This window comes from Hemicordylus capensis, chromosome 3, assembly GCF_027244095.1.
Source record: "Hemicordylus capensis ecotype Gifberg chromosome 3, rHemCap1.1.pri, whole genome shotgun sequence".
NCBI lineage: Eukaryota > Metazoa > Chordata > Lepidosauria > Squamata > Cordylidae > Hemicordylus > Hemicordylus capensis.
In genome coordinates, this window is record NC_069659.1 from 148,620,223 (window position 1) to 148,631,389 (window position 11,167).

An 11,167-nucleotide genomic window follows, 5' to 3' on the forward strand; every position below is an offset into this window, starting at 1 on the left:
TGAGATAGGTTAAATGGAAACTCTATACAGAGTTATCACAGTGGTAGCCTGCTCCCCCAGGGTGTGGCTTCATGTCACCTTTTTGTAATATACAAAATCTTGGATCATGTAGGACAGCCCTCACCAGTGTTTACACCAGGTGAAAAATAATGTGATTCGGGTGGCTCTGCATGATGTGCACCATGCTGCAGCTGCCTTTCAGCGGCTTTCTTGTTGCCATCAGTTGGGCTTGAGAAATGGTTTTTAGTCTTTGCCCAAGGCCACCCAGTGGGATTCATGACCAAGATCTGAATGTTGGCTTCCTATTTGGAAGCCTGTCACTCTGATCTGTACACAGTGTTGGGTTTTGCCCTAATCTGCTGCACAGATGGCCAGGAGCCAGTGCAGGTAGAAGAGATGCAGGTATGTGGACTCTGAGGGATGAAATTGGCAAATCTGAACGAAAAAAGAGCCTTGTACGTATACTGCACATTCCTAACGACTATCTCTGTTTTAATGTTCTATATTGCTTTGGCAACAGATAGTCTCTCCATTATTTCCGTGTTGCTTCAGTTAAACTTATTTGTGGGCATGATACTTTCAAAATGAGCTCTAAGGGCCAAACTAGACGTGATAATCTGATGTTAGTAATGTCTAGTTTGGTCCTCTGTTTGAAGTGCCAGAAACACAATGAATAATGATTGTTTAACAGTAGCCCTATTCACACATGAAGTTCAATATACAATGCGCATAAGTACAGATTTGTACACAGGTATAGTTATTTACACATTATGTGGAACACAGGTCCAACAGTACCCTTCCTATCTGTACCATGCATTTGAGGGGCCTGTCCTCGGGTTCACTTGTGAATGTAAACCGTTTAAGCAAAAACATGTAAGACATTTGTACACTTGTGAAACACAAATAGGCTAAGTTGTTGATATCCTTGTTAATCTGCAACGATTCGCAAAGAGTCGCCTTGTGTATTGCTGGTATTGTGCTTTCTGTCATGGTTTGCTGATGGCAAGAATGGTGAAAATGGCAATGTGCAACACACAGCTCTTATATCCAAGATGCAGAATTCATTAAACCGGGGACCTTATTAACAGACTTCATACGTATATTATGTTTTAAGCTGGATCGTGAAATTAGTTTAATATGAATAGATCCATGCTACATTGCATTTAGGATGGAAATTTAATGGAATATCTGGTTTTTATCAATGTAATGTAAAGCCTTAAGGGTAGAAAAGGCAATGTGTAACATTTTTAATACACACTTCCTTTTCCTTATCGACTTCTAGAAAGACATTAGAGTGCATAACATCTTCACTGTCTGTATAATTCATGGATAAAATGGTGTTGGTGGAGAGTTCTGGATTCAAGTCTATACTTGCTGATTGGTGTGGGCAAGTTGCTGTTCCTCAGCCTTAGTTTGTCATCTGGATTGAAGGGAATGGGGTTGATGGAAGGTCCAAAAAAGCACCATACAGCACTTTGTGCATTAGGTAGTGCCATGTATGACTGCTTGTTCAAGTTGATGATGATATACAGTATCAAAATCTAGTCATTTCAACCATATCCCAGGAGTGTAGCCAAAATTTAGCATGGAGAGGATAGTGCCTTGAAATGTAACTAAATAAGAATCTTGCAGTGGTGGGGAGGGGTCTTTGCTAAACATTGGTGGTGCTTTCCCTTCTCCCAAACATTGAGGGGATTCCCCCCCCCCCGACTAGTAATTGAGATGCATATTGGGGATGGGGCCTCTCCCTTCAAATCCAGCAGCCATACTCTGCATAATAACTCACATTAGTTCTAGTTCATCAAGACTCACCTTTTCCAAGGTATAATTTAACTGTAAAATGTGACTTCTGCTGGGCTGTTTTTGGGTGATATTCCAGACCCTATGTGATAGACCTAGGCTCCTTTTTAATCTCTGCAGTGGGATTTTTCTTGGTGAGATTGCTAGAATCTTGTGTCCACACCCTGTCTCCTCAGTCTTTTCCCTGAGAGAAGCCTCACATTCATGTCCGGTCTGGGAGAAAACCAGTTTTTCCTTCCGCTAGTGATTTTTATGATGAACAAAACCCATCCCCCCCTTTTTTGTTTACTTATAGATCTTTGAGTGTGTAGCATCGCCATATCCCACATTCTTGTAAATTACACTAATCCTTAGAAGTGGTGTGTGGTACTTCAGTTTGGATTCGGAAGCATATGAATAGAATTTTTTGATGCCAAATGGGAAATTGCTTGTCCATAACATTGAATGGAATTCTGAAGGAAGCAAGATTTCTAGTATAAGTGATAGATTTGTTTTCCAAATGGCTACCTCTATCTAGGCTGAGACTTTCAGTCATGATGATGATAAAGATGTGTTACTCTTTTATTGTTACAGGACCTCAGGGCAGAAACCCCACTTGGTGATCTGTGGCATCATGACTTTTGGGGAAGCAAACTCAGTAGCAATACCAGCCACAAATCCTATCGACCACTTACTGTATTTACTTTCAGGTGAGAAAACTTTAGGCTGCACTTAAGATTGATTGCTTTGTCCATTTAAAAAACAAAACTTTAAGGCAGAGAGACACAGGGAATGTCTTGAGATACTGCCTTTTAATGTGAGGGGATGTTTCATTTATACTATTCCTCCAGCCGTGGGGTGAGCTTCCTGTAAACAGATTTGGGCAGAAACTATTATGTGACATCCTGGATTCTCCTGCAGTGGTGCGTCCTGTTGTTCGTTCTTCCTGTTGCTAGGAATATAGATGTCAGAAATAGCTTTGATCCACTTCTAAGCTGCAGAGGAACCCAAATACAGTCATCCCTCACCAACTGCGAGGGTTCCGTTCCGGGAAAACCTCACAGTTGGTGACTTTGCAGTAGACAAGCCATTGAAATCAATGGCAAATAGGGTTAGGGGAATTGCGGTTGCAAAAGGACCACAAAATACAGTTTAAAATGGGGGGTGGGGAATCCCCCCCAAGTTGCCATGAGTCAGTAAGAGGAGTGAAGGGGAACCCCTAAAATCACTCCTGAGCCCTCCCCCCAAATTGCAAAAAAGCAACCAACACAAATTGCCAAAAGATTTCACCAAACCACAAATACTTGGGTCGCAGTTGGTGAGACTTGCCACAATTTCCCAGTTGCAGATACCTAAAACCAATTGGGAAACCTGAGGTTGGTGAGGGATGACTCAGGCTTGCTCCCATAAGTCACATGTCAAATTGTTGGGCACCACCACACACACATTTAATGTGATTGCTTATAATGAAAGTCTGTTTTTATGGAGAACATAAGAAAGCCCTGCTGGATCAGGCCCAAGGCCCATCTAGTCCAGCATCCTGTTTCACACAGTAGCCCACCAGCTGCTTCTGGGAAGACCACAGACAAGAGCTGAGGGCATGCCCTCTCTCCTGCTGTTTCTCCCCTTCAACTGGTATTCAGAGGCATCTTGCCACTGAGGCTGGAGGTGGCCTATAGCCACCATACTAGTAACCATTGAAACGTTGAAAGATTTAACACTGAAATGTTGAAAGTTCACTGAAAATGTGTATGGGGAATAGGAGGTTGCATGAACGGAGTGGGGAATTGAGGAAATAGAACAGAGTAATATTTTAATGAATGCTGAGGTAGCAGACTCATGTGGAATATCACTTTTCAACCAGCAAAATTGCGTACTGCTTGTCCCAGTCCCCTGTGCCATCAGATGGAAGTCCAGCACAGTTTTTGCTCAGAGCATAGCCCTGTTCAGTTGTTATAGAATATTGGGTGTTGTACTTGCATACAGCATCCCCAAGAACATGGCTGAGAACCCTGCCCTGTTGCTGATGCACTCTGTCTGAACCTTCCCCCCACTCCATTCTCCACAGTGACAGCATTTGCAGAGACAAATACTACATCCATGGAGAAATTCTTACTGTAATCTGAGTGCTGGGCACCCCAGCATTCCATGGGAGAGGGTTTCATGAGAGCAGGGGGCAGGGTTTCATGCCCCCATTCTGTAATGATTGAATAGGGCTCATGGGTCTCACAAGGAGCAGGTGTGCTAAACGTGTGTCTCCAGTTCTTCCTACCTCTGCCCTCAGAAAGGTTTTGTGTAGACGACTCATCCTTGCATATGAAATAAAGGTATCTTACAGGGAGGAAAGAAGTATAGATGTAAAGTCAAATATTTTAGAAGTCGTCTTAGAGGGAAGAAGCAAGAGATCTGTGTGTGCTAGTGAGAGACGACATCTTGTTTTTACTATGCATATTCTGGTGCCCCTCTCCTCCCCCACCCCCAAACTTCCTTTCAATAAGTGCTTAATTGAGAGGTGCCAGAATTCAAGCCACAAGCCTTTCCTCTCATCTGTGTGGCTGCTCGTTGTGAGTCCTCAGTGGTGAGGGAAGGACACTCACTCTGCATATTTCTTCAAACCCATATGAAGGTTACTACACTTCATATTTTGCAAAACTAATCCTTAGCATTGAAAGGAAATCTGGAATTGTGCCCTGGGAAGTCCTTTGGTTCAAATTAAGCCCTTCTTTCAGGCTATTGGAGAAAAGGAACAATGGGTGCATAAAAACAAGGAAGAGGTGAACAAGAGGGAAAGGGAAGCGGGGAAACAATGGGAAACAAAAATGAAGTGGAAAATCTGAGAGAGAGAAAAGACTAAAGAGGAGAAAGAGGGTTTTGGCACATGTGAAAGAAAGGGGAAACCTACTTCCTTCAACAATTCAGGTACCAGTCACCAGACCCAATTTTAAGGTGCAAGTTATACCTGGGTGTCTAAATGTTTTCACCCTGTTCAGCACTTTTTTCTTCAGTTTTATATGTGTATGTATAAAACAACATTAGTTAATCTTGTTGAGGATTTGGTGACACTGTCATTTCTACAAATAATTGATAGTTGTGCTTCTAAAGCAAACTTCGTCCCTCAGGAAGTTCTTAGAATTGTTGTCTACTTAATCCATTCGTTTCTCCTAATGCCTAACTTTGGTGTGTTTGTGTGCATGTTTTTCCCCCTTGTATAGGATTAATTATCTTTTAGCCGGAGGCTTCAACCCATTGGGCTTTCATGTCATCAATATAATACTCCATTGTGCCATCTCTGTCTTAATTGTTGATGTCTTCTCAATATTATTGGGTGGGCTGCAATACACCAGTAAAGGAAGGAGACTAAACTTTGTCCCCAAATCGTCACTGCTAGCTGCTTTGCTCTTTGCTGTACATCCAGTGCACACTGAATGTGTAAGTACATAATGACTTAAGTATTTGGAAGTGCTCGGAAATGTCAGTATTCGATTAACACTACATAATCGTCTCTCTCCTTGCAAGTACACATTTTATCTGCAGTCCAAGAATATCTATCTATATGTCATTGCAGCTTCTCTTTGCATGTGACTAATCTTTTAGAACTAGAGTTCATCTGCAAAACATGCAGGTAAATAATCGGTCCCTTAGAATGATTAAGTATTAAAGCAATATTCAGATAATTACAAGTGTAGCTCTAGGTCTGGAAAAGTGCAGCCTTTTGGATTGGCTGCAATGTGTGGTAAGTCTCAATGCCAGCAGTCATGCCCCTCAGGGAGAAGCAGCACTGATGTGGGGACTTCATACATGATAAAGTTGCACCATGGCTGCTATTGACAAATGATACGGTGTTGGTTTAGTGCCTCTTCTATGACAAAATGATTTGGCTTTATTATTGGCCACTTCAGTAAGCTTGTAATCGAACGATGGCCCTGGTCAAATGGGATTGGGCCCATCGTCCAGGTCAGAATGGTAGACAGTTCCTCTGTGCTTGCATTTTTTATTTATTACATAAATATTCTGCCCTTCTGCCATCGTGGAACACAAGGCAGTGGACATGGGGTTTCCAGCCAGTCATCCATTGAAGCATTGGCCCACATGCTCTGCAGCATTACAAGGGGGTAGAGCAAGAGCTCTGCCCTTTCAGGAAGCCAGGAGTCTAGCTGTGCTGAAGGCCTGCTGTACAACCCAGTGTGTGGGGAAGGGAAGAGGGAAATGATTTTTGCTTCTCTTCCCTTCCTGCAAAAATCCTATTTGTCAGAAATATGTCCCTGAAGGTTGCGCAACCCAATCCTTCCTTCCCTCTCCTCATTGGAATGGAAGGAATGACTCGGCCTTCTTTTGCTTCCGAGGCAGCTACTGAGAGGAGAGGAGGGAACAATTGGCCAACATAATTAATTCTCTAATGCTTGCACGCTGCTCTCTGCTGCTGGGATATTCCCAAGGGCACAGGAAAATGCATGTGTGCTGTCCATTGTGGAACTGGCTTTGAGATTTTATTTTCTCCCCCCCCCCAATTTTTATTAATTTTTAACAATAATAACCATTAACAATCATAATAAACACAAATGGACTTCCCGCGCACCTCCCTTCGTGAAATAACAACTATAAAGTTTAGCCTTATTATAATATTAATAAAAAACACAAATTTAAACCTTTAAAATAAAAAAGAACCATTAATCTACCCAGCCTGCATTTCAAATTTCAAATCCTGCTGTAAGATCCTGCTTATTATAATATTAATAAAAAACACAAATTTAAACCTTTAAAATAAAAAAAGAACCATTAATCTACCTAGCCTGCATTTCAAATTTCAAATCCTGCTGTAAGATCAATAGTAGGAAAATAATTCTTTAAATACAACAAAAAAGGTCTTCAATCTTCCTTGAAATGTTCTAAGCTTTGATCTCTTATCAATGTTGTAAGTTTTGCCATCTCTGCATATTCCAAAGTTTTTATCAGCCAATCTTCTTTTGAAGGCAGTTCATTACTCTTCCATTTCTGTGCATATATTATTCTGGCCGCCGTAGATGCATATATGAAAAGAGTTAAGTTATTTGTAGAAATTACTCCTTGTGTTATTCCTAGCAGGAAGGATTCTGGCTTCTTAGGAAATGTCACTTTAAATATTTAACTGGCTTTGAGATTTAAAAAATTATGTGGGAAGGTTGCCTTGATCTCCCCAACATTTTCCTGTGACAGGAATTTTGATAGACACCCTCGTCTGCCTTTTCATCCCCCCATTCATAGACCTTGCTTGACACACAATTGTCTTGGCCTATGCTTATACTTTGGGGAGCTTTGTTCTGACTTCTGGTGTCAAATATAACTCTGCATACTCGCTGCTTTTTATGACAATGGGAACAATAGAGTAAGTTCTCTTAAGACTCATTAGCGGACCTTCTGACTAATGAAGTACTGGTACAAAGGGAGAAGCACCAGTGTTTCCGAAGAGTTCAGCTAAATCAGCTCTACTGCTGGCTCTTGACACTTAAAAAGATGTCCCTTAGGGTTGTGCAGTCCTCGGGGACATAGTTTTGGGAGATGTAGAGGGATTCTAGGAGAAGGGGATATTGCTGAAATTGTCTCATACTCTAGCACTTGTGCAGCATTACTCTAGAACTCTTCAGAAGCATTGGTGCCACACCAGTGCTTCTGTTGCACTGGTGCTTCATTAGGATATCAGCCATTGATTTCAAGAGAACAACTTGTTATGGAGTTGCTAACAAATAAAGCTGCTGCTGCTGATTTCAATGGGAAATTAAGCATTTGGTTAGGTTTCTTCTACTGAAACTAATGGGACTGCTTAACTTTGGATTATGTTCACAACTCTGAACTGGGTGATGTGGTGATACAACAACTTAAAAGGGGATTAAAATGTTTTTGGTAATTACATTCCTCTTTTTCTTTTCAAGATTGCGGGGATTGTTGGCAGAGCAGATCTGTTGTGCGCCTTGTTCTTTTTGTTGTCTTTCCTTGGCTACTGCAAGGCATTTAGAGAGAGTAAGTATCTTAACACTATCGGTTTCTAAGTTTACCTGTCCATTTGGTCATTGAAATAAATGGAATACCTAATATATGGTGTTGATTGAGGATGAAACCTTTTCTCCTTAGGATCTGGAGTGATGCCAAATACTGTGCTGATTTAACACTCTTCTTTCTTTTGCTGTATATGGGTAGTAGCATTGAATGACATGCATACATATTCATCCGCATGTGCAATATGTGACCATTCCACCTTTTTTGTAGATTGAAGAATTATGGAAATGAGGGTGGTGGTGATGATGCTATTGTGCATACTGCTATTATGTACTTTATGGCTTATGGAAATATGTTGTAAGTCTCCTTACAGAGGATTGTAATAGATAGAGTGACATCAGACTGCAAGTAAGGTCTACAGATTCCAACCGGCCTTGGAGGGTTTTGGAGTTGGTTCTGCTGGTGATTCTGTCAGTGCTATGTTGGATACTTGGAATGTGGAACTTACCAGGGTGGTAGACACAATCTCTCCTAAGCATCCTCTCCGACTTACTTCAAAATCAGCTCCTTGGTATGCGGAAGAGCTATGGGAGCTGAAGCAGCAAGGTAGATGACTGGAACACAAATGAAGGAGTCCTCTTGACTCAGAATAGAGCCCATTTGAAGGCCTATTCTGTGTTAGTATGTGAAGCAAGGAAGCAATTTTATTCTGTGCATATTGCTTCTGCAAGTTCTCATCCAGCAGAGCTCTTCTAGATTGTTAGGGGTTTAACTCAAGCCCCTTCTGTTTCAAATCTGTTTCCAGAAACAATATCTCACTGTGACACATTCAGTGAGTTCTTTGCAGATAAAATCTCTTGCATTTGTGCTGATCTGGACTCCAATATTTCTGCAGGGCCAGGTAGGAAGATGTCCTCTTACAAGATTAGATTGGATCAGTTTCAGTTTGTGACTCCTGAGGATATGGACAAGCTGCTTGGACTGGTACAGCCTACCACCTGTTCTTTGGATCCTTGCCTAGCATTGCTGGTTTCATCTTGCAGGGAGCTGGCCTAGATGATATCATTAATACCTTACTGAGGGAGGGCATGATGCCACCTTGTTTGAGGGAGGCAGTGCCTAGACCCCTTCTTAAGAAGCCCACTCTGGATCTCCAGGTGATGAATAATTATAGGCCAGTCTCCAACGTCCCATGGTTGGGTAAGATGATTGAGAGGGTGCTGGCTCACCAGCTCCAAACAGCCTTGGAGGAAACTAATTATCTAGACCAATTTCAAACTGGCTTTAGAGTGGGCTAGGTGGTCAAGATGGCCTTGGTTGACCGGATAGATTACCTTTGCCAGGGAATTGACAGAGGGAGTGTAACTCTGCTGGTTCTTTTGGCTCTCTCAGTGGCTTTCAGTACCGTTGACCATGGTATCCTTCTTAATCATCTGAGGGATTTGGGGATAGGACTCACTGTTTTACAGTGATTCTGCTCCTATGTCTCAGGTAGACTTCAGATGGAGGTGCTTGGTGACAGTTGCCCTTCAGAACAGGAGCTATTATATGGAGTCCCTCCATTCTGTCACCAATGCTTTTTAACATCTGCATGAAACCATTGGGTGAGGGCATCAGGAGACTTGGTGCCAGGTGCTACCAATATGCTGATGACACCCAGATCTATTCTGGTATCATCAATATCAGGAAATGGCATTCGTCCCTTAAATGCCTTCCTACAGGCAGTAGGAACATAGGAAGCTGCCATTTACCGAGTCAGACCATTGGTCTATCTAGCTCAATATTGTCTACACAGACTGGCAGCAGCTTCTCCATGGTTGCAGGCAGGAATCTCTCTTATCCCTTCTGCTCTTCCCAGAGCGGCTCCATCCCCTGAGGGGAATATCTTACAGTGTTCACATGTAGTCTTCCATTCAAATGCAACCAGGGCGGACCCTGCTTAGCTAAGGGGACAAGTCATGCTTGTGTTGCAACCACAAGACCAGCTCTTCTCTCCCAGTAATGGGCTGGATGAGGGATAATAAATCCAACTGAATCCAACTAGACATAGGTGCTCATTGTTGGGAGTCATCATTTGCAAGAAGAGATAGAACTTCCTGTTCTAGTTGAGTTTACACTCCGCCAGAAAGAACAGGTTTCTAGCTTAGACCCTGGTCTCACCCTGGTACCTTAGGTTGAGGTTGTGACCAGAAGTGTTTTTTACCAGTTGTGATTTATTTGACAACAGTGCCCATTCATTTAGGAGAATGACCTGAAAACAGTGGTACACCTGCTGGTAAATTCCAGATTGGACTACTGCAATGCGCTCTATGTAGGGCTGCCTTTGTATGTAGTTTGGAAACTTTAGTTAGTTCAAACTACGGCAGCTGGATTGGTCTCTGGGGTATCCTGGAGAGACCACATTATGCCTATTCTTAAAGAACCACTTGTTGCTGATACGTTTCTGGGCAAAGTACAAAGTTCTCCTTATTACCTTTAAAGCCCTGACTTGCTCAGGTCCAGATTGCTTGAGAGAGTGCTGTTCTCCACAAGATCCCCACTGCTCACTGAGATAATGAGAGGGGTGTGTTTTCGGGTGCCACCAGTTCATCTGGTGGTGACCTGGGATCAGGCCTTGTCATTTGTCGCCCCTGGTTTGTGGAACATGCTCCCCTGGATCAGTGTCCTCTCTCTCTTTTTATTCATCTGTGTGGAATGAGTTTTGTTCTGGGCAGTAGTATCAAGGCAGTGTGTGCGCGCACATGCATTCAGAGTGGGGCTTTCCTGATTCAGCCTTGGCAGGATCTAAAATTAACTGAATGGAAAACAAAAAAATGTATGAGCAAGCGCACGCGTGCACGCCTTAGAGGGGACACTGCCATGGATATAAGAGGATTCTCTAACTTGGAGGCCTTCAGGAGAGCCTTAAAGACCCATCATTTTAGCCTGGCTTTTAATGATATCTAGTCTTAATTTTAATATGGTTTGAATTCTTTTTTCTTTCTTTTTTGGTAATTATTATGTGTGGGGGGATTTAATATAAACTGCCCTGAGACATTTTTGGAAGGGCATTATATTTTTATTATTATTGTTATTTTTATATTTATATCCCACTCTTCCTCCAAGGAGCCCAGAGCGGTGTACTACATACTTGAGTTTCTCTTTCACAACAACCCTGTGAAGCAGGTTAGGCTGAGAGAGAAGTGACTGGCCCAGAGTCACCCAGCTAGTTTCACAGCTGAATGGGGATTTGAACTCGGGTCTCCCCAGTCCTAGTCCAGCACTCTAACCACCACACCACGGTGGCTCCTTATATTTATTTATGAATGAATGACTGAATACAGTGGCAGTTCTGGATCCTGTACTACTTCTTTGTCAGTTTTCAGATGCACAGTTAGAATAAAATATTTCAGGTTTAGGTATTTGATATTTGTAGCAG

General features: G+C 42.3%; 1 protein-coding gene across 3 annotated transcripts in view; it reads left to right on the forward strand.

Moving 5' to 3' along the window:
* Positions 1 to 11,167, forward strand: part of TMTC4 (transmembrane O-mannosyltransferase targeting cadherins 4) — a 64,826-nt gene that overhangs the window by 14,997 nt on the left and 38,662 nt on the right. For 2 of the 3 annotated variants that reach the window (XM_053305782.1, XM_053305783.1), the window contains exons 3-5: positions 2,374 to 2,489; positions 4,992 to 5,208; positions 7,686 to 7,773. In XM_053305782.1, the coding sequence (XP_053161757.1) occupies positions 2,374 to 2,489; positions 4,992 to 5,208; positions 7,686 to 7,773 (421 nt within the window). The remainder of the gene's footprint in view (positions 1 to 2,373; positions 2,490 to 4,991; positions 5,209 to 7,685; positions 7,774 to 11,167) is intronic. The other variant, XM_053305784.1, reaches the window with a different exon arrangement.